Source organism: Paroedura picta, chromosome 4 (genome assembly GCF_049243985.1).
Source record: "Paroedura picta isolate Pp20150507F chromosome 4, Ppicta_v3.0, whole genome shotgun sequence".
Classification (NCBI taxonomy): Eukaryota; Metazoa; Chordata; class Lepidosauria; order Squamata; family Gekkonidae; genus Paroedura; species Paroedura picta.
This window is the reverse complement of record NC_135372.1, coordinates 134,106,880-134,130,768: the sequence shown is the minus strand read 5'-3', so window position 1 is coordinate 134,130,768 and position 23,889 is coordinate 134,106,880. Positions and strand designations below refer to the sequence as shown.

Genomic DNA, 23,889 nt, shown 5'->3' with positions numbered 1-23,889 from the left:
CTTGATGCATATCTCAGATTATATCCGGGAACAATCAGTGGCCGATCACTGGTGCTTCTTACGCTGGTGAGGCATAAGCAGTGGAGGTCTGCAAGCAGCAGCTGGGGAATCTTAATTCTGGATTGGAGCTTCTTGCCACATATGGAATGAAAACAACCCCTCCCCCCTCCCGGTACTTGCCGGATCCCTAATGGTCCAGAGGCCACTGGCATGCTTGCAGAGGAGCCGTTCCCTTGTGCAAGGACCCACCTTCACTATTCAAGTGAAGCAGGGGTCCCCGGCTTTTTTGATCTTTGGATTCTGACACCCAATCATAAAATGTCTCTGTTGCCGCAGGAGGCGGAGGCAACTATAAAATGGTGGTCACAGGAGGCAGTGCCAAGCAGGTAAAGCCCAAGGGTGGGAGAGTAGGAGAGTTTTAGAAATACAGTGGGAGGGAACGAGAGAGGTTAAGAGGAACGCTGTGGTGGCCGCTGTCACCAAAATGTTATTTTAATCGGCAGAGTGAATGGGATCTTCTGTGGCCAATCGGAGCTCCTACTCAGGAAAAGGCCCACCCACCTTCTGAAGACACTTAGAGCAGTGGTCCCCAACCTGCGGGCCGCGGCCCGGTGCCGGGCCGCAAAGGCCATGGCACCGGGCCGCGGCTCCCTCTCCCCGCCCCGCCCCCGCAGTAAAAAACTTCCCAGGCCGCAAGCTTGCGGCCCGGGAAGCTTCTTACTGCGGGAGGCGGGGAGAGGGAATCAGGGCCGGGCCGGGCCTGTGCGGGCCACGCCCGCTCGGCCCGATCCGCGGGCGCGGCCCGATCCGTGGGCGCGGCCCGGGCGCGGCTCGGGTGCGGCCCGATCTGCGGGCGCGGCGTGGGCGCGGCCCGCGGGCGCGGCACGATCCGTGGGCGCGGCCCGCGGGTGCGGCACAATCCGTGGGCGTGGCCCGCACGGGCGCGGCCCGATGCCCTGCCGGTCCCCAGCCTCGGAAAGGTTGGGGACCACTGACTTAGAGGACACCGAGAAATGTGCTGTTGGGTGCCATCGTAACCCCAGGCAGCTCTCTGGGGCCTGGTGTCTCACATTTGTAAATCCATTGGCAAATTGGAAAAGACCACAAAAATCCAAGAAAAGGCCCCCCCAAGACTGACTAATGAAGTGGCTCAAGCAGGTCCATCGGGGAGGGAACAGCAACTGATTTGGGTCCTCATACTGTACAGCCAGCTTGCTGGGGGGTAAAACGGTAATGACTGGGGAAGGCACTGGCAAACCACCCCGTATTGAGTCTGCCAGGAAAATTCTAGAGGGCGTCACCCCAAGGGTCAGACATGACCTGGTGCTTGCACAGGGGATACCTTTACCTTTACTGTGCAACCATATAACAAGGAAAAACAATGTATTTTTGCATATAATAAGGAAATCAGAGGAGATGCTTCAGCAGGTGGACCGGACTCCGTCCATTTAAAGCAGAGGTAGTCAAACTGTGGCCCTCCAGATGTCCATGGACTACAATTCCCAGAAGCCCCTGCCAGCAAATGCTGGCAGGGGCTTCTGGGAATTGTAGTCCATGGACATCTGGAGGGCCGCAGTTTGACTACCCCTGATTTAAAGGCTTTAACCCTTATAATCATGCTTGGGGAGAGGAGTAGAGAAGAGTAGATGTCCAATAAGGGAGAAATAATTTTGTGACCCTAGTGGGAAACACAATCTATTTCTGACACAACTTTCATATCTGGCAATATTCGTCTCCCTTTAGTCTCTGGTGTTTCAATGCCACGTTCACCTTAAAACTGTTACAGTTAAACCCTTGAAATAAGGCAACATTCTTTCCAAAAAACAAAATTTATTAGAACTTATTTTTCTTGCTGCACTTGGCTATTGAGAAGTCAATACTAACCTATTGGGATGGTCATGAACTGGCTCATGAACTTTTGGGACAAATGTTGGCTGGTTCGTGGTACACAAATCAAAATTTGTGAACAGAAGAGCCACCATGAACTTTCATGGATTTTGAGACAGTTCATGAAGAGCGCATTTAAGACCTGGCTCTCTACTCTCAGTGAAAAACAGCTGATTGGCATGGAAACTCCTGCTTTCAGCTCCCCCGCTGCTTTTCACAGGGCGAACCAATGCTTTCTGCTCCCCGCAAAAAGTTGTTTATGCCCCTTGCTTTCTGCTCCCCATAAAAAGCAGCAGGGAGCCGAAAGCAGGGGTCACAAACTGCCACAAACCAGTTTAGTTGACACACACCCCTGGCTTGTATCAGTTTGTAGTTTGGTCATGAACCGAAATGCACTACAAAAATGCCATCCCTACTAACCTGTAGAATGCTACATTGGTCCTATGTATCCAAATACTTTAACAGTAGCTGTTGTCGTGTGGTACTGAAACCAGTAGTCATTGTTAACTTTTAAAAATATATAAATACACAACAGAACAGTGTTTCTTCAAGAGGACCTGCAGAGAACTAGGGGTTAAATATCTGTGGCTGAAGAAGTTAACATTTTGAAAAAGCAAAGTATAATGCAAAGGCTACCAAGAGAGTGCCAAAACTGCTCTGCAACAGAGCACTAACAACCAATTCACAGATTTAACTGGATGACGTGCTAGCTCCTCTACTATTAGACTCAAGTAAGACATTTCCAAACAGGAGAGTTGATCGGACAAATAAACCAACTGCTTTGTCACAAGATGGCACAAAATTGTTATGATCAGGCAGCCTGCACAAGGTATCAACACAACACTTTTCCAGCCACAAATCGCCTGAGTATGCAACGCAGAGTGGGTATAGCACAGAGATTCTTCCACCTCCGAAATCAAAAGAATGGAAACACAGGAAGCATCTTCAGGAGCGATTCTGTCAGCTGTTGCATTACCCACTTTCTGCTTTGCTACAGAAACAGAGGCTTTGCACCTGTACTCACAAGCATGCAATACTTCACTGTTCTGTCCTGCTCTTCAAAAAGTTGGGAGGGCTGGCAGTTCAACTGGTTCTCTGAAGTCATGGGGGGGAAAAACACCTGTTCCCTAAATAAGGTTAACAGCATAGGTGAAAAGTCCTATGCTAACCTGAATTGCCAAATGATTCTCTGTTTCTTGTTGGAGGCCATGCGTATCATCCTATCCGGCAAAACCAAAGGAGGAATCGTCTATGGAGTCGAGACTTTTTCCCGGTTCAGTTGACCATGATGAAGTTCGATTTACAATGTGCTTTTAAAACAAGAGCAACAAGACAGGTTCATTTAGTATATTATTATCGTTATCGAAAAGATTTTTTTAACCCACCCTTTCCGCTTTCGTAGGGCCGCCAAGGCAGCTAATAAAACGCACAGATTAAAATCTCTCCTTAAAAGTCACTGAAATCAACATGTGGATACATCACTGCCCACCCTGAGCCAACCGGGAAGGGCGAGCTATAAAAATAAAGTTGCTATTACCATTTCTTATTAGAAAACAAGAGAAAATCAGAGCTTAAAATCAGTACAAAAGATAAAAACAAGAGTTAAAACCCCGGGGAGAAAGAATTATTGAGGAAATGCCAAGTGAAACAAAAAAGCCTTTACCCATTGGTGGGAGAATCATAGAGACATAGAGTGGGAAGGGCCCTCCAGGGTCATCTAGTCCAACCCCCTGCAGAATGCAGGAAATTCACTACTGCCTGCCCACCCACAGTGACCTCAATTCCATGCCCAGATGAAGGCCATCCTGCTCCCCAGAAAAAAAGAAAAGAATCCGTGGCCAGTCCGGCCTGCAAGAAATTCATTTCCCAATCCCAAAGTGGTGATTGGCATTCCCCTGGGCCTGCAAGAAGGCCACAAGAAAAAAGCTCAGAAAGGCTGCAGTACACAAATGAGGATTATGTGAAACGTTGTACCTATGAATTCGGTGACAGGGTCATGCTCGCCTTCCGTCTTGATAGTGCCTGCAATACTGTCGTTCTCCAGGATTGGGAGAAAAAGCTGCACAAAGTCAGAGGTATATGGAGGGGCAATCACATCCAGCACCTGAAGAGATACCAGGTATCAGCCGCCTGCAGGTTTGACTTCAAAATGGAACAATAAAGATACTGACCAACACCTTTGTTTGCAGCTCTGACACCAGCCTAACAGAAAAGGCATGCAGCTATGAAGTCAGCGTGCGTCTGCACCCTGTACAAGTGGGGGACAGCAGCTTGATGGTGTTTTAGCAAAGGCAAAGATAAGCCCCATAGCACAGGGGCAGAGCTCTTGCTTTGCCTACAGAATAAAACAGGTTGAAACTAAAGTAAAAGGTCTAACTAGTCAAGGCATCTTTGGTCACCTCACAAGCGAGCAAGAACAAGCCTGAGATAACCAACGCAGCTCTCCCATCCCAGCCTTCCAAGGATGCACCAACCTCGGTCACAAAGTATCGGATCAAAGAGATGTCCGTGTCCAGCTTCTCCAGACACTTGCGGATATAGCTGACAACAGGAAGGACGTAGCCTCGACTCAGTAAGTGAACCATCCTGTCCAACAGGGTCTTCTTGAGCTCCAGCTGAAAGGACAAAGTTCAGACGATACATTTGGTGGCTCAGCTACCTTAGGGGACATTGTTCTGCCCCTGCTATGGCAGGGGTGGACAAAATGTGTGTCTCCAAATAGAGTTGGAGGGGGCCAGACAGGCCAAGTGCCTGCTAAATGCAGAATCAGATCTAAAACATCCATGAAAAGTACCAACTGCTGCTTAAAGACCACCAGTGAGGGGGGGGGGTTCAGTGGCAGCAGCCTCAGTGGTGTGGGGCTGGAGGGGCACTCTTTCACATCTTTGTGCTTGTGTTGATTCAGCGCTGCCCTGACCATTCTTGCCTCCGTTTCATTGACAAAGAGTTTCTAGAACCCCTTTGGTTTGTTCCAGCTTTTTTATGCTCTGAAACTCAAAAGTCTAGCAAGTCCTCATCAGAGAATTGTTCCCGAGGGTCTTTGCAGGATGTAAGAACGTCAGCTAAGGTGGTGAATGGGCAGGAAGAGGTCACTCGGTAGGACTGAATTTAATCGTGAAATATAATGGCCAGCTAACTTGGCTGTGGAAAGGAAGACCTCTGGAACAAAGAAGAAATCCCGAGATAAATTACTTTTTTAAGCACAGAGGGCTCCATTATGGTTCTCCTACACTTTGAGATGAAGAAGAAGTTGGTTCTTATATGCCGCTTTTCCCTACCCGAAGGAGGCTCAAAGCAGCTCAGAATCACCTTCCCTTTCCTCTCCCCACAACAGACCCCCTGTGGGGTGGGTGAGGCTGAGAGAGCCCTGATATCACTGCCCGGTCAGAACAATCTTATCAGTGCTGTGACAAGCCCAAGGTCACCCAGCTGGCTGCACGTGGGGGAGCGCAGAATCGAATCCGGCATGCCAGATTAGAAGTCCACACTCCTAACCACTACACCAAACTGGCTCTCTAATCCAAGGGTTGTAAGGCATACTATTCAGCAGCCTTGCCTGACAAAAAGAACCACTGCATATACCTTGAGGAGATTACCTCCCATGGGTGCTTCTCTTCTCTCTACTGTATTGTGAAATAATTTTGCTCTGAAAGCACTTCCTGGCCACTCTTCCTTCTCAACTGAAACTTCCACTCCCTTGAGCACATCAGAGCACTGCTTTGGACTTTCCCTGGGCAACCTCCTGCCTCAATCAACTGTACCCCTGCTCCAATTGTTCTTTGCCCCCCCATCTTTTAATTTTCGTCACCTGCTCCATGACGTCCAGCTGAGAGTGCTCCGTCTCGAAGAGTTTGACGAGCAGTTGCAAGACCAGAGGGTGGAGCAGTTGATGGCAAGTGCTGATCTGCAAAAGGGATGCCCAACATTAGCACAAAACTGGGTCAAAGGTCACCCGTGGAAATCCCTCCACCTAGAGTGCTTTGTAAAATAAAACAGCCAACCGTGAAAAAATTACAGCCAAGAATGTTCAACGCATTCAAGAATGTTATAACACAAGCTCATCCCAAGTCCTTTAGCAAGAGGTAAGGGCACACAGAAGCATTTCTTTTCCACTGAAGAGAAGACCTGGGTTTGTAAATGCCCTGCTTTTCATGACCCACAGTGGCTTACAAACCCCTTTCCTTTTCTTTCCTCACAACAGACACCCTGTGAGGTAGGTGGGGTTGAGAGCGCTCCAAAACAACTGCTCTGCGAGAACAGCTCTCCACGGACTGTGACTATCCCAAGATCCCCCAGCTGAGGACATATGGAAGAGTGGGGAATCGACCAGAGTTTTCCAACTAACAAGCCGCTGGGCTTAACCACTACACCATGCCGAATTGACCCGCAATCAATCTTCAGGAGACAGGCAGTTAGTTTAAAACATCCTCCAAAATCAATGAGTATTCTAACACAAAACTAACGTGAGTAATTCATTCATCCCCGAAAGACCAAAGGCCATTCATCCCCGAAAGACCAGATAGGCTCAAAGCGTACGTTTCAGATAAATGCCCATTTCCAATAATGCAATGGACTGAGAGACTTTACAAATTTATCCACATCTGAATGGACCGCCTGTAGACAACAACTGCGGATGGAACAATTTCAGAAATCGGGAGCTCTTTTACAGAGGCCCATCTGTAACCCCTGTTGTTATATCTTTATTTCTTTCTGTTTCGGGTAATTAAAATAAAAAACAAACACAGACTCGTCCCTGCAGCTGATGTGCTGCTTGTGCTCAAAGCTGTTCCTTGGCTGCTGACTTCACGCTTTTCACAGCGAAAGGAAAGCATCAAAGTAATGATGCTGTCAAAAACGGAGGACGGGGGGGGGGAGTGTGGGAGAGAGCACAAATTGGCTTTCCATAGGTTCCCCTTTCCCACATACAGTGGCTGGGTGGATTTCACCATTCTGCATGAGCAAATACCAAATTTGGCTTTCAGTGACTTTGAACATTCAGCTTTCATTTAAAACTGCCTCTCTCGTACCCTTCTATTAACACTTAACACCCTGGGGTATCTTGATGGCCCTGGAAGGGTTTCCCAAATGGGCGGGAGTTTATTTTTTATATATTTTTAAAAATTATTACATTTTTATCGGGTGATGTGATCATGAATGGTCATGTCATCCCACCCACCCCCTCCCAAAATGGCCAATGATGGGTCTGGAGGGGGTAGGAAGGGGAGGGGCCTCAGATGGGTGTGTCCACAGCTCTGTTTCCCAACTATATTAATATGATTGTGCCACTTTTGAAGTTTCTCGAAGCCGGAAGAATGTTCCAGGGGTTTCTTAAAGGTAAAAAAAGTTGAGAAAGGCTGACTTAATAAGGTACTAGGAGACCACCTTGGAAGTGTGTGAAAACAGTCCCTGGGGAACTCTCAGAAGCCGAAGGAAGCCTCAAGTAGGCCTTCCGGCACCAAGGAAAGAAGGCTTAAACACTGTGAATAATTAGATTCAATTGAGTAGCTGGTTGGTCTGAAGTAGCACAATAAAATCAGAGTCCAGTAGCACCTTTAAGACCAACAAAGATTTATTCAAGGCGTGAGCTCTGGAGTGTTATTGGCCTTAAAGATGCTACTGGACTCTGATTTTACTGTGCATAGTTGTTTACCCCTTTCTAAAACTAGCACAAACAGGTTCAGGTGGGTAGCTGTGTTGGTCTGAAGCAACAGGACAAAGTTTGAGTCCAGTGGTGCCTTTAAGAGCAATAAAGTTTAATTCTGGGCCTAGGCTTATGTGTGCATGTGCACAGAATTACTGGAGGCACAGACTTCATCCTTTTTTGGAACACATTTAATCTAGTGTGATACGCTCTGCGGGTACGAAGTTACTGGTCATTCCCGGCCCCAGAGAGGCACACCTGGCCTTGACCAGGGCCAGAGCCTTTTTAGTCCTGGCCCCGACCTGGTGGAATGAGCTCCCAGAGGCGCTGCAGGCCCCGTGGGAGCTTTCAGCGTTCCGCAGAGCCTGCAAAACGGAGCTCTTCCGCCAGGTCTTTGGATGAGGCTGGGCCGCAAGGACGATCTGGCCCCCCTTACAGGATGGGTTATCAAGATAAGACTTGAGTTTCTTTTTGCCGCATCTTATTTTATTGTATTCACTATTTGTGTGTATTCTTGTTTTATGGGTTTTATTGTATGGTTTTATTGAGGTCTTATGCATTGTGACTCGCCTCAAGCCTCCGGGGAGAGGCGAGTAATAAATTTAAATATAAATAAACAAAATGTATAAATACACACAAAGTCCTGGCCTTACCTCATCCAACAGAGCCAAATGCACTGGCGTATGATCCGTCTGAAGCTGGAAATAGCGGGGCTCTGACACTGTCCAGTCGACCCATTTCAGTACCCCCATGGCTACTACTGGAAACCTAAAGACATAGGGGAACCACGTTACACAGGCCAGGTTCAGACTTCTGTCCTTTGGATTAAACAGCACAATCGGTTGGATCTCAAGGCACTGCTGACAGGGGGACTTTCTTCCAAAACATAGAGTCACGTGGCGGAGGGATCTCATTAAAAGAAAGGTCACTTCAGCAAAAGGACGATCGCTGGCATAAAGATCGACTCTGCAAAATTTCTCTGCTCCCTCCGTACACTGCTGGGAAGCAGAACACTTGCCGAAGACGTTACAAAGGAGAACACCAAGTTTCCGTCGAATGCTGTTTAATGGATGCTCTGACCTTATGCAAACTTTTATCCAATGGAAGGATTTACCTGATACACTGGTATAGGGTGCTGAGTTCTGCCACGAGCTCCGATGCGCCTTTATTCTCATTGCAGCAGAGGTTGTGAACTGTTTCCACCGCTTTTGAAGTGGACTTGAGCTCATCTTTGTTTATGCTCATTCTCTTGTTCTAGGAATGTTACAAAATAAGGTTTGGAGGCCAAAACAACAACAGCAGCAGCAGCAACAAACCTCATGTTTAAACCACTTTTAAATAATGGGACACAGTACAATCTTCAGTTGGTTAACCCTTTTGAAAAGTGACCTCTTTGAGGTCCCTTTCATCTGAGTTATTTCACAGACTAAATTAACTCATTGCATGATTCACAAAGCTACTCCAAATTTAATGCCATGGATATGGGAACTGTTTTTTATGAGGCAGTAGGTTCATTAAGATCAGCCTTTCTCAACAAAGTAACACTCAAAAAAAAAATCTGCATAGCCAGTCAGATACCCAGTGGACAAAGCCCTCACCTGGCCTCACCCACCTTCTTAAAGCCCTGGGGGGCGGTGCCAGTAAGTGTCAGCAGGTGCCATGGTCCCCCATGTTAAGGACTACTGTTCTAAATGATGGTGGAGCATAAAAAGACATATCCCCTTTCCAGTTTCAATGCACAGATTAGCCCCCAAAGCAAGCAGTGGTCTGGCCCAAGTGAGTTTACCTTTTTCCATGTTTCTACAACACTAGCTGCGTATGCCAAAATATGGATATATTTGTGCTTATGGTCCTGATTGATCTTAGCGCCGGGTTTGAACAGGGAGAGCATGAAGAGATCCAAGAAAGCAGGCACTCGAATCTGCAAGAGGAAAGAGGCAAGGATGATCTTATTGGAATCGCAGAAGCTCTTTTGAATACATGGACCCTTTCATTGGGATAAGAGCATTTCAGACATCAGCATTTGCTAAAAGGTCAATCAGAAGAAGAGAAGAGCGGGGTTTTTTATACCTCATTTTTACTTCCCAAAGTAGTCCCAAAGCAGCTTACAAGCACCTTCCCTTCCTCTCCTTGCAACAGACACCCTGTGAGGTAGGTGAGGCTGGGAGAGCACTGACAGAAATGCTCTGTGATAACAGCCCTAACAGAACTGGGATTGGCCCATGGTCACCCAGTTAGCGGCATGGGGAGGAGTGGAGAAGCAAACACGGCTGTCAGCATACACAGCTATCCCATAACCAACAAGGCCCTGATAAATAAAATAGACCCTGGATATTCTGTATGGTCTGAACCCCCCTCCCCTTTTGTGTTTGTTCTAGTGGGGTAGCCATATTAGTATACTAAAAGGTAAAGGTATCCCCTGTGCAAGCACCGAGTCATGTCTGACCCTTGGGGTGACGCCCTCTAGCGTTTTCATGGCAGACTCAATACGGGGTGGTTTGCCAGTGCCTTCCCCAGTCATTACCGTTTATCCCACAGCAAGCTGGGTACTCATTTTACCGACCTCAGAAGGATGGTAGGCTGAGTCAACCTTGAGCCGGCTGCTGGGATCGAACTCCCAGCCTCATGGGCAGACAGCTTCAGACAGCATTTCTGCTGCCTTACCACTCTGCGCCACAAGAGGCTCTTATAGGTATACTATCGCAACACATAACAGAAGTCCAGTGGCATCCTAGAGACTTACAACATTTATTCCATGTGAAGTGGTGCAAGATCGGAAGACGTGGAGACATCTGAGCCATAGAGCCAGACATCACTGAATGGCTAACATCATCAAGCTAATAAGCACTAAATATTTTTAGGATTCCCGTCCACCAAAACTCCCTTCTGGAGGCTCCTGAAACAGGAACAAAGCCGATCCTTCGAAAGACAGAATGCTACTCACCAGCTCTACGGGAGGGGGATCCATGCTTGTGAACATTTTGAACAGGATCGTGATGTCCGCTGGGTTCAGAGCGCCTTTCGACAGCATGGCTCCAAGGGCTTGGCAGGCCCGAGGGTAGGAGGCAGCAGTCCCCAGAGCCAAAGTGATCTGACTGGCATCATGGCCTCTTGAGAAGATTAATAATAAAAAAGGAACAGAAGAGAGATCGTAAGTGCTAATTGCAGGCACTCTGCAGAACAGGCAGCGTCGGACAACCCAGCAGGGAAAATAAGACTGGGCAGTCTTCAAAGAGCAATAAGCTGGTTAAATACAGTCTGTTTGCCAACAAGGCAGCCGAGCAGCATCCACACAACTGAGCTCAGACCTGAACATGTCAGTCATTACCATACAAGATCACGAGACATGCTTATTTGATGCAGAAAATTTCTGGGCTACTTTTCCAGTTGCCTATCCTCCCTGAAGAGCAATAAGCTCTATCCACTCCAACAAACTGGTAAACTTTGGCCCCAAAAGAAATCTGCCTGGCCTCAAACAGAGCCAGGGCCTTTTTGTCCATGTCCCCGACCTGGTGGAACGAGCTCCCAACGAGATCAAGGCCCTGTTGGAATGCAAAGATTTCTGTAGGGCCTGCAAAATGGAGCTCTTCCACCAGGCTTTTGAGTAAGGCCTGCAATGGGGATCTCCCCACAACCTGGTCCCATTGCCAGGCAACTCTGACACCCTACGTGTCCCCAACTTAAGACTGCTATTTTGGGGTGATTGATGTTGACTGCTTATGACTGTGTTTTTTCCCTTTTCAAATGGTTGCGAATGTTCCAATGTATCTTCTTGTTCCCACAGTTCTATGTACACCGCCCCAAGCCATCATAGTGAGGGGCAATATATAAACTCCATGAATAAATAAAATAAATAACAGAAACAATGTTCACCCCCCACACAAACACACAATATCAGAAGTAGAATAAATGAAGTAGGAAGAAGAACAATCAAGACAGCAAAGAACCAAAGTACCAGTAGAACTGCAAGCAATAAATCAGTCCATAAAAGTGAAAGGCAAATACCAAGTCCTTTACTTAGTCAACAGGTTACGCGCCCAGCAAAACTCTCTGGGAAGGGTCTAATTCATAGCACCACCCTCTTCTAAGATGGGAGGGATGGGAAGGGGTTCGACAGGTAATACAGATCTCAAAGACCCAACAGGTACAACAGTATCTCCAAGCCTTAGCACCTTGAATTGTGCCCAGCAATATTGTTAAGTATCCTAACATGTTCAGGTAAATGGCCCAGACTAGGCTAGTCTTGGAAACTAAGCAGGGTCAGTGCTACTTAGGACATGGAAGGGGGATCACCATAAAGCCCATGGTGGCTACATAGATGCAGAAAATGGGAAACCACTTCTGTCTCAAGCTTCTTCTGGTTTGCTGTAAGTCAGCCACTTGATACTACTTCCCTCCACCAAGTTAAGTATACACTCTCTAGTTCACAACTTTGGTTGCCGTATTCTGGACCAGCAGAAATGTCTGCAGAATTTTCAAGGACAGTCCAACATCTAAACCAGTAGCCCAGCTACAGCAAAACAATCGCTGTCTGGATAGATCTATGTTATTTTCATTTCTAACATTTTAGGTTTGGAAACTAATGCTTGAAAGTTAAACAGCATAGAAAAAATAAAGAATATATTAAATGAAGGAAAATTCCCAGACCTGCGCAAACGCTATTAAAGAGGTTTTTACACCCTGATTTTCTTTACCTGGAGTCTAAGTGGCTTACAATCACCTTCCTTTTCTCTCCCTACAACAGACATCCTATGAGGCAGGTGGGACTGAGAGCGCTCTAACAGAAGAAGGAGGAGAAGGAGGAGAAGGAGAAGAAGAGTTGGTTCTTATATGCCGCTTTTCCCTACCCAAAGAAGGCTCAAAGCGGCTTACAATTGCCTTCCCATTCCTCTCCCCACTACAGACACCCTGTGAGGCTAAGAGAGCCCTGATATCACTGCTCGGTCAGAACAGTTTTATCAGTGCCGTGGCGAGCCCAAGGTCACCCAGCTGGTTGTATGTGGGGGAGCGCAGAATCGAACCCGGCATGCTAGATTAGAAGTCCGCACTCCTAACCACTACACCAAACTGCCTCGAGAGAACTGTGACTAGCCCAAGGTCACCCAGCTGGCTGCATGAGGGAATCAAAGCTGGTTCTTCAGACTGGAGTCTGCCATTCTTTAATCACCCCACCACATTGGCTCTTGATTGCTAATTGGCCTAGAAGTCTTCAATACCGCATGAAAAATGCTTGGGCCTTAAAGAGGGTCATCCCCACCCACCACCCCAGGAAAGCTGAATTTGACAGTTGTGGAACAGCCACTGAATAGGCATCTCCCTTCTTGTTATTATTAATTTATTGTTGTTGTTGTTGTTATGTGCGAAGTCGTGTCCGACCCATCGCGACCCCATGGACAATGATCCTCCAGGCCTTCCTGTCCTCTACCATTCCCCGGAGTCCATTTAGGTTTGCACCTACTACTTCAGTGACTCCATCCAGCCACCTCATTCTCTGTCGTCCCCTTCTTCTTTTGCCCTCAATCCCTCCCAACATTAGGCTCTTCTCCAGGGAGTCCTTCCTTCTCATGAGGTGGCCAAAGTATTTGAGTTTCATCTTCAGGATCTGGCCTTCTAAAGAGCAGTCAGGGCTGATCTTCTCTAGGACTGACCGGTTTGTTTGCCTTGCAGTCCAAGGGACTCGCAAGAGTCTTCTCCAGCACCAGAGTTCAAAAGCCTCAATTCTTTGACGCTCGGCCTTCCTTATGGTCCAACTTTCGCAACTATACATTGCAACTGGGAATACCATAGCCTTGACTAAACGCACTTTTGTTGGCAGGGTGATGTCTCTACTTTTTAGGATGCTGTCTAGATTTGCCATAGCTTTCCTCCCCAGGAGCAAGCGTCTTTTAATTTCTTTGCTGCAGTCCCCATCTGCAGCGATCTTGGAGCCCAGGAAAATAAAATCTGTCACTATCTCCATTTCTTCCCCATCTTCCCCATCTATTTGCCATTAATTTATTACTATTTATTAAATGTATTAACCGCTGCTCTCAAGCCAGCCACCTTCTTGCTGAACACTCTATTTTAGGGCACTTCTACGGGCTATGATGATGGTCGTTCAGCTCAGAAGCTCCCTGGGCACGCCCTGTGGCAAACCAAGATCAGGAAGATATATTCTGCCAGGTTTATATCCAGCAATCTGGCTTGAATGTGCTCTGATATTCTACCATTGGCCCAATTTCCAGGGCAGGTTCTGTTGAAAATAATCCCTCAAAATGAACTGGAAGTGCTGAATGGATCAGGACAGCTTTCCTATCAGGCTTTCAGCAAACCAAAAACTAGACAGGGCAGGGAAGACCACAAGAGAGGGAAGCAGAGTATCAATGAAGAATGTATACAGTACTTTTCATGAGCAAACCGCTGAACCTCTTGTGCAATCCTGCGAACAGCAGAGCCACCTTGCTCTTCCTGGGCTAATATGGACATCATAGACTGGGCAAAGAGGTAGGTATGTTCTCCATGGCACACCATTTTCTGCAAATATAATCAAGAGACAGACAATTTACTTATTTACTAGATTTTTAGGCCACCCTCTCCATGGCAGGAGTCTCGAGGCAGCTATTATCAGTCAAAACCATATGTGAATTACTTGAAACTATTAAAACAATTTACAGATTACATAACAATTTCTAGTTAAGTAACACTCTGTGGTTATCTCCCAAAGAGCCTGGGGTGAAAATAGTTCAATGATTAGATTGCAGGTTGGCTGAGGGACTTGGGGATGTTAAACCTGAAGAAGAGGAGATTGAGAGGGGACAGGATTGCTGTTTTTAAGTATTTGAAAGGTTGTCACTTGGAGAAGGGAAGGGAACAGTTCCTGCAGTAATTGGTTTAAACTGTGTATAGAATGGTACAGCTTAGATATCAGGGATTAAAATTCAGTCAGTGTAGTTCAGCAATAGGTCAGTTCCCCCTCACTGGCAGTCTTCAAGCAGCGGCTGGACAGAGCTGGGACAGGACTGCTCAGTCAGAACAGCATTATCAGGGCTGTGATGAGCTCAAGGTCACTCAGTTGGCTGCATGTGGAAGAGGAGTGCAGGACCAACCCAGCTGACATTGGATTTTTGCATGGGGGAAGGAACATCAGTAAAAAGCCATTCATTCATTCATTCATTCATTCATTCATTCATTCATTCATTCATTCATTCATTCATTCATTCATTCATTCATTCATTCATCCATCCATCCATCCATCCATCCATCCATCCATCCATCCATCCATCCGGATTTTTATACCACCCATTCTTTACAGCAAGTGTAAGCATATACTTTTTCTTTATGCCTTAGAAGCTCCTTGATACATAGATCTGGAGCAACAAAATTGTTTAAACCTCCTGCTTAAAGGGACAGGAGGACTGAAATAAATTTTGCAACTGCCAGTATAACTGTATAGCTTTAGGATCCCGTGTCGCTCAATAACAAGGATATTAATTCAGACACAGATAATAGCTGCACACTGAACAAAACTCAGCTGATGAAAGGGAAAGTTTTTGCTTTATTCCTGGGGCGTAAATTAGGGTTGTTTTCTTGGCCTTCTTACTGGGACATTTTGCAGGATGCTGAGAGGGGTCAGAGCAGGAAAGTGGCACCACTGTTGGGAGAGCAGGCCAGTGAATTTGTGGAATTCAACTGAACAGAAGCCAGAAGCACCACTATTTCTTTAGCTGAGCAGCAATGAAAGGAATGACGACTCAGGTGTGTGCCCATGTTGGTCTGAAGTAGCAAAACAAAGTTTTTAGTCCAGTGGCAGCCTTAAAACCAACCACGTTTTATTCAAGGTATGATCTTTCGCGTGCATCTGTATTTCTTCTGATACAATCTGTAAAACACCACCCGTATCTGAAGAAGCATGCATGCCCACAACAGCTCAAACCTTGAATAAAACTTGGTTGGTCAAAGGTGCCATTGGGCCCAAAGTGCTCCACATTTGGATTTTCAATAAGCACAGCACGGTTTCAGGTGGGCAGCCGTGTTGGTCTGAAACAACAGAACAATGTTTGAGTTTAATGGCACCTTGAAGACCAACTAAGTTTAATTCTGGGTATCTGAAGAACTGTGCACACACTTGGTTGGTCTTAAAGGTGTCACTGGACTTGAACATTGTTCCATGGCATGGTTTGAAAGTCACTACACAACAGGAGGTGCAGGCAAGGGATGAGGAAGAGGCAGATACCAGAGCAGGGGTAGTCAAACTGCGGCCCTCCAGATGTCCATGAACTACAGGGCTCCTGGGAATTGTAGTCCATGGACATCTGGAGGGCTGCAGTTTGACTACCCCTGTACCAGAGATTACCAAGTTTGTCTGTTTGTTTTGTATTTATAGTTCTAAGAAGATGCAACCGGAGATTCAGCATCCCAGGAACAGCTCGATTCAAGTTCAGTAGCATCTTAAAAGACTGACAGTATTTTTTTCGAGAGACAAGGCTCCCTTTGTCAGATAGCCTAAAAATCTTGTTGGCCTCAACGAATCCAGCTGTTCTGCTGGAGAACGAATCCAGCTGTCCTGCTGCAGACCAACACAGCTGCCTTTTAGAAACACCCCTGGAAATCACGCAACAGAAGAGGAAGCACCTAAATGCCCCTGGCTCATTTATTATGCCTCGTATACCACTGATAACTCTTACATTACTGCCTTTACAATTATATTGTATTTTTTAGTTTGTAAATTGCCTGGAATAAAGAGGCAGCATATATATATTTGATACCTAAAATTAATTTGGGATACAACAAATCTTGCAAGGGGAAAGGGGAGGAAGAGCAGGTGATGCTTACAGCAAATTCGGGCAGATTTTTCTCCAGGTTTTCTTCTCCACCATCCAAGATGGTTGCCAGGGAGGTGCGCAGGACTCGAGAAAAGACTTCTAGCTGCTGGCATGCTGTGGACACACTGGTGATCTCTCCCTGATACCCGGCGTCAGAGATTAGCTGTAACAAACAGCAGCGGCTGAAAAAGCAGTAATATCAGGGCTCTCTCTGCCTTACCTCCCTCACAGGGTGTCTGTTGTGGGGAGAGGAAAGGGAAGGCAAATGTAAGCCACTTTGAGACTCCTTCAGGTAGAGAAAAGCGGCATCTAAGAACCAACTCTTCTTCTTCAGCAATATCAGAGCTCTCTCAGCCTCACCCACCTCACAGGGTGTCTGTTGTGGGGAGAGGAAAGGGAAGGCAACTGTAAGCCACTTTGAGACTCCTTCAGGTAGAGAAAAGCGGCATCTAAGAACCAACTCTTCTTCTTCTTGTTCGTTCAGCCTTAAGATCAAATGCACTGGGTAAATGTACTGAGTCAAAATTATTGATTATTGACCATCAGCAGGTTTTATCATTCTGGGAGCAAAAAAAATGTTGTAAGTTTATAATTTTAAAAAACACACATTTTTAGTTATAGCTTTGCTCCGGTTTTAGTTTATTTATTTGTTTGTTTATTTATTACATTTATATCCCGCCACTCCTACAAGGGCTCGTGGCGGCTAACAAGATAAAACCCCAATACATAAAAGCCCTAATAAAATAAATAACAATTTCGATCAAACTAGCTGATCAACTAAAAATCATCCACTCATTCGGCGGCCAAAAACCCATACTAATCATTATTAAAAAACCCTCAGGGTGGACAGAGGAGCTGATCTTTCCCTTTAATCCACCCTTAATCGCCCCAATAAATTCACCCAATAATAGCCCCAATAGTTAAACTCAGTCGTAACTTCTGAAAGTACACTCAAAATTCCCAGTGGCCAAAAGCTTCCTTGAGGAATTTGACTCAAGGTAAATACTTTTAGGTTAAGGACAAGGCACATAAACTACAATTCTTACTACTGAATTCTGAAGTCTTCAGTTATATAAAACATCTGTCCAGCACCATACATTCAATGACACACCTACACATCAAGAGATGGTGGAATACCTATTGAAAGTAGGAGGGACTTACTGAATCGGTGTGCACCCAAAAACTGTCAGCAATCCTTACATTTCACACATACACGATTTGCTATTTCCACACCAAGAAGCATTCTATGGATCCCATATATTTTTCCTTTCAGTTTTTATCCAACAAATGGTCCCACCGCACTACGGCATGGAGGTAATAGGTTTCTTCCATTTACGGAAACGCAGTATTAATTACCTTGACAGTAAAATTGAGCATGAGGCAATCCGGATGAGCTTCTGCCAATTTGTAGAAGAGGTCCCTCCACGTAGTGTGTGCTATCATTTGCTCAAGCCACGCTGGAGTCTGTCAAAATGACAGGAATAGAATCACACGGATGGAAGGGACACGTAAATCAGGTGTGTGAGTCTTTAGAAGAGCTTTACAACTGGCCCAAAGGTAGAACAAGCACAGCAAAAGGCACAAGGCATTTTCTGCTATCAAGTCACTTCACACCCTGCTGCTTCCTAAGTCTCATCAACGCATGTTGGAAAACATGAACAAGATATGAATGTCTTTTGGATATCCAGATCAGTAAGTCATGGGGCACACGGGCCTGATCTGTGCACACATGATGGGTGACAGGGCCAGCCTTTTCACCAAATGTAAGAAATACAGTTTTTGTGTTGCCAAATTTTTTTTAAAAATCAGGCAGCTCAAGAGGATAGAATCATAGAGTTCGAAGGGGCCAGACAGGCCATCTAGTCCAGTGGTCCCCAAACCTTTTATCACTGGCGACCGATCAACGCTTTACAATTTTACTGAGACCCAGGGGGGGGGGGTAGTCTTTTGTCGAGGGACGTTGCCGCTGCCTGAGCCCCTGCTCCACTTGCTTTCCCGCCGCTGCCCCTGACTTCCCGCCGCCTGCTGGGGGGTGCTGCCAGCAGCAGCTGCGCAGTGCCACACCAAGGGGGAGCCCCAGCCATGGTGGCCGCTGGAGAGCACCAAAGGTGAGCTGGTGGCAGAGTGGCAGGGCAGCCCCTGAGGCAGCAACCGGGGAGGAGGACAGGGAGGAGCCGCGACCCGGTACCGACTGATCCATGGACTGGTCCCGGTCCCCGGACCGGGGGTTGGGGACCACTGCCAACCCTCTGCTCAATGCACAGCAACTATTTCAAACTCAGTTTCCCCTCAAAGAAATGCAAGGGGTCCAACACAGTTCCTATTCTGATGCACAATTTTTCATTGGTCTCCACTTGTTTACATATATTATGCACACAGTCACACCATCATGAGACCCCAAGGAAAAGAGAGAGTAAGTGACAATTATTTTTATTCCATCTTACCTCGCCTTCCTCTGTGAAGATGGAGTCTGCTTTTCGGGGGTCAAAGTGTTTAATGAGCAAGCTTTTTAAATGGTTTTCCACTGTCTCCTGGACTTGAATTGGTTCAACACCTGTAACAAGAGGATCTGTTTGTTAAGCAGTGGCTTAATACTGCTGTGACGGTCCTTGGTAACAATGGCTCACATCATCCACCACACTGAATTACAATGAGAACACACTTGTCTTACAGCAATATAATTTCTGAATACTGGCTCTTGTGTGGTTTTGTGTCTACATCTTAAAGGGTTAACTATCTACTAAGGCAGTCTTTCCCAACTTTTTTACCATTGAGAAACATTCTTCGGGCTTTGAGAAATCACAGAAGTGGCACAATTGTGCAAAATACAGTGAAAAGCATATTGTTATTATTTAAATGTATTTCAATAGCTATTATTTAAATGGCTGGGTACACGCCCACCCAAGGCCCCTCCCCTTCCCACCCCCTCCAGGCCCATCGTTGGCCATGTGGAGGGGTCGACAATGACCACTTATGGTCATATTATGTTTAATGAATTTAAAATATATATACAAAATTAATTAACTGCCACCCATTCGGGAAACCCTTCCAGGGCCATCAAGTAACCACAGGGTTTCACGAAACCCTGGCTGAGAAAGCCTGTACTAAAGTGCAGCCAATTCTGAACCAACAGTCCATACTTTGCCAAAAGTAGTCAAAACTTTTAAAAGGGAGTGAAAATTCAAAAGGGAATTTCATTTAATCAAGCTTTTTTAAAAGGTACTTGTTAACCAAATCAGTCTTTGCGATTCCTGGGGTCCTGAGAAAAAAATCCAGGATGGGCTCCAACTACTGCATGCCAAGCAATCCTGCCATGCCTATCACCCATCCATCACCGGGGTCCGAGGAAGCGGCAACCCTGGACACATGGGACACGGATAGGAACCATGGCCACCACTGGAAGCCAGTTGTCCAAACCGCCAGGCCGGATGGGTAAGGGCAGCTGCTGCCACCTAGCCAACCACCTCTGTTGGGGGCCATGGGTGACTGTCCCCACCCCCCAAGTGTGAGGCCCAGCATGCCAGCTCCTGCTGCCCACTAGTTAAGACCCCTCCTCCCTCATCAGCACTAACTTCGTGTCAGTTCTGCAAAAAAAGCAGCAGCCACAGGCGCAATTTTGGGCGATACCTGTTTGAATGAGCCATTCGGCCAGCAAGTTTACTGTCTGAGCTACTGCAGTATAGTTTTCTGATAAGAGCTGGATGACGTTCTCCGGAGAACCTCCTGCCTGGAAGTACCTAGTGAGGGACACAGGAAGCTTTCTTTGAGACAGACCTCAACGAATCAAAGGCCCAGAAATCCATGTAAACCGTCCAAACCCTCAATCTCCCCGCCCACATCAAGTATCGCATTCACCTTTTTAAAGTGTTAAAGATGGAAGGCTCCATTATGTAATCTCGGGTGGAAAATTTGTGCAAACATTCCTGCTGGACCTCGGCATCATCTTCTTCGCCGTATTCATCATCTTGCTGCTTAGAAGGGCAACATTGCAAACCGTTAATTTGGCCAGCACACGGGATTCCTTTAGCAATTTGGGTGAGGTGAGCGGATTTTTCCTTGGGTGGGTTTCAGGCACCCTAACAGGATTTAAGCGAGAAGTAAACCACATTCTTTCACTACGGAGATGCATAAATCGTCCTCTATAAATGAGAATAGACAGCTGGTTCTTGTGGTAACCAAGCAAAAGCCATTCCATGCCAAAGCAATTATTCTTCTGCGCTGTACACCCCAACCAGGCAAAGCTCACAGCCTTGTGCTTCTAGGACTTATAACAAAACAAGGTGTTTATCCAATACTTGGACAGGCCATGTAACACCCACTAGCTGCATGCAGGTTAAGAGGAGTATCTGGGGGAAAAGGTCATGACATACTAAGATGAATAAAGTATAATGCAGAGGTAGTCAAACTGCGGCCCTCCAGATGTCCATGGACTACAATCTCCATGAGCCCCTGCCACCGTTTGCTGGCAGGGGCTCATGGGAATTGTAGTCCATGGACATCTGGAGAGCCGCAGTTCGACTACCCCGATATAAAACCTTAGGGCACCGGATCCAGGCCAGGAATTGTGGGCCATTTCCCCTTCTGCTAAATGTTATTTGCGACCCACTATGTCCATGAACGTTAGATCGACTTCTTTATGCATTGTTAAAAGTATATCACAGTACTTACACAACGATCAATTGGGGGAGGGGGAATTCGTATAGCATACAGATCAACGTTCTTAGGGCTCTAAGGCTAAATGGGGCTCAGAAGCCCCATTATAGCCCACTTTTCACTGCCCAAAGGAGTCTCCAAGTGGCTTACAATCGCCTTCCCTTCATCTCCCCACAACAGACAGTCTGTGAGGGAGGTGGGACTGAGATAGCTTCTGATAGGACTGCTCTGTGAGAACAGCACTATCAGGGGTGCGACAAGCCCAAGGTCACCCAGCTGGCTGCCTGTAGGGGAGCGGGGAATCAAACCTATCATTATTAATCACAATGTATTTATCATGCTTCACCCATTATGTTTATTCTCTCGTTTATTCTCTCGCCCTGAGCCTCCGGGGAGGGCGGTATATAAGTATGATAAATAATAATAATAATAATAATAATAATAATTTGCTTCTTTTGTTTTTGTTAATTTATTTTAGGCATTTATGTACAACTGTAATGTTACAGCCTTCAAAGCTGTTTACAACTCAAAAGATAAAAGTAAAAGTACAGAAAGCATTAACTCTTCAGCAATTTATATTTTGCTACTGACCTGCTATATTAAAAGGTATACACAAATTACAGTAAACATAATTTGTAGTGCGCACATGAATTTTTCCTTTGTATATCCAATGAATGATTGCACCATTGCATTCAATGTATGTACAAACCCCATATTAATCCAGGAACTATTGATATAAACCCATTTATCCAGGAACTGATCAAATGCAAAGCGAGCTTTCTTACAAATGTGAGCTTTTTACAAACCAAATCACACACGTACATACATATAAGATACCTGCGAGTTCACGTTAATATGCAAACTGAGATTAAGAGAGCCGATGCAGTGCTGTGGTTAATGTGTTCAAACCTGTACTTTGCCATGAAGCTGAATGGGTGACATGGACTGCTTTCTCTAAGCCTCACCTTTTCCACAAGGTTGTTGCAAGGATTATAACAAGAGGGAAAAGCACGGAACTTGCTAAAGGGCCTGAAGCCAGCCACTTGCTCAGCCCAGCCTATCTTATGGGGTTCTTATAAGGATAACACCAGGGAGAAAACACCGTGCTGCCTGGGTTTGGGGCCACAGCGTGACCCAGAGTGAGGACAGGATGGGCCACTGTCATGACCCATCATGCTTCTCTTATGTCCTTTTGCTTGGGCAGGCGTGGCCAAGATGTGGCTCTCCAGAGGTCCACGGACTACAATTATCACAAGCCCCAAGGGCTATGGAGAGCCCCCTGCTAGGGGCTCATGGTAACCGTAGTCCATAGACCTATGGAGAGCACCCAGCCAGGGGCTCATGGTAACTGTAGTCCATAGACCTATGGAGGGCCCCTGCAAGGAGCTCATGGTAACTGTAGTCCATGGACCTCTGGCAAGCTTCCTGCCAGCAGCTCATGGTAACTGTAGTCCATAGACCTATGGAGAGCACCCAGCCAGAGGCTCATGGTAACTGTAGTCCATGGACCCATGGAGAGCCCCCTGTTAGGCACTCATGGTAACTGTAGTCCATGGACCTCTGGCAAGCTCCTGCCAGGGGCTCATGGTAACTGTGGTAATTGTAGTTCATAGACCTCTGGAGAGCCCCCTGCCAGAGACTCATGGTAACTGTAGTCCATGGACCCCTGGAGAGCCCCCTGCTAGGGGCTCATGGTAACTGTAGTCCACGGACCCCAGGAGAGCCCCCTGCTAGGGGCTCATGGTAACTGTAGTCCACGGACCCCAGGAGAGCCCCCTGCTAGGGGCTCATGGTAACTGTAGTCCATGGACCTCTAGGGATCCCCCTCCCAAGGGCGCATGGACTTTTGGAGAGCTACAGCTTGGCCACCCCTATGCTTGGGAACCTTAGGCCATCCACTAGCCTAACTACCTCACAGGACTGTTGTGAGGGCGAGCAGAGAGCTTGGCGAGTGGGAGCAGGGAAGGAAGGGACAGAGAGAGAGAGACCGCGAGGGAAAGAAAGCCACAGCAGCCCCTCCGCCCAGCCCTTCCCGGCGCCTCACCGCTCCCCCGTCCGCGGCAGAATCGTCCCCCCACTCGGCCGCGCTGCTGCCGAAGAAGTCGGGCTCCTCCATGGGCTCCGCCGGCCCCGCCCCTCCCCTGCGGCGGCGCGCGCAGACGCCCCTCGCGGGGCACGCCGGGAAACGGCGGGAGGCAAGGCAAGGGGCGGGGCCAGGCCGAAAGGGAAAGAGGCGGGGCGCTGCGGCTGCCTGGTCGACAGGCGTCTCCGGTAGCCAAGCGACCTCGGGCTGCCCCAGGCGCAGAGGGGAGGGGCGGGAGTGAGGCCGGCCGCGGATCAGGGCCGGGGCTTGTGGAGATCAGAGTCCCTTCCTCCCCCGCAAGTCGCTAGTCCAGCGCCGGAGGCTGCAGCGCTTCGGGATCGTTTCCATAACAGGGCAATTAGATTTGAGCCCAAGGGCACCTTTAAGGCCAACCGAGGTTTATTCAAGGCGTGAGCTTTCGTGTGCATGCACAGAGTGCATGCACACGAAAGCTCACGCCTTGAATAAACCTCGGTTGGCCTTAAAGGTGCCCTTGGGGTCCGGTTTAGTTGCGCCCCTTCAGACCCACCCGGCTGCCCGCTTGCGTTTGCACAACGGTGGTGCGCGCCCAAGCCAAAACACAAAAGTGAAATCAGTTTGGTGTAACTACAACCAATGTTTTTAAAGTGGGGTTTTTTTTTTTGAGACTACCTTCTAAGATATATATTGACTAGGACCACCACTCTCAGCTATTGTCTTATTCTGCATCAAAAGTGCATTTCATGTGGTTGGGAATACACCATCCAGCAAAACTTTAGAATTTGTTTTTAGACAAGAGAGCCTTGTACAGTTATATATCGACCACTGAGAAAGTCCCCTGTGGG

The 23,889-nt window shown here is 47.1% G+C and overlaps 1 protein-coding gene across 1 annotated transcript; it reads right to left on the bottom strand.

Annotated features, from left to right (window-relative positions):
• Positions 1–1,810: 1,810 nt before the first annotated feature.
• NELFCD (negative elongation factor complex member C/D) lies at positions 1,811–23,181 on the bottom strand. Its single transcript, XM_077335725.1, has 15 exons — positions 23,027–23,181; positions 20,185–20,297; positions 19,957–20,066; positions 18,774–18,883; positions 17,686–17,793; positions 16,340–16,492; positions 13,911–14,041; positions 10,473–10,638; positions 9,315–9,449; positions 8,643–8,782; positions 8,182–8,296; positions 5,696–5,791; positions 4,362–4,502; positions 3,862–3,991; positions 1,811–3,197 (listed from the first exon to the last, which is right to left on the bottom strand). The coding sequence occupies exons 1-15, from the start codon at positions 23,096–23,098 to the stop codon at positions 3,163–3,165; spliced, it is 1,755 nt and encodes a 584-aa protein (XP_077191840.1). The 5' UTR covers positions 23,099–23,181; the 3' UTR covers positions 1,811–3,162.
• Between the last annotated feature and the right edge of the window lie 708 nt (positions 23,182–23,889).

Excerpts from the sequence above, each read along its gene's own strand:
- NELFCD (XM_077335725.1), bottom strand. The coding sequence starts at position 23,098 with ATGGAGGAGCCCGACTTCTTCGGCAGCAGCGCGGCCGAGTGGGGGGAC. Across the intron at positions 5,792-8,181 it reads ATTTGGCTCTGTTGGATGAG|ATCAGCACTTGCCATCAACT; the intron begins GTAAGGCCAGGA and ends TCCCTTTTGCAG. Across the intron at positions 3,992-4,361 it reads TCCGATACTTTGTGACCGAG|GTGCTGGATGTGATTGCCCC; the intron begins GTTGGTGCATCC and ends GTATCTCTTCAG.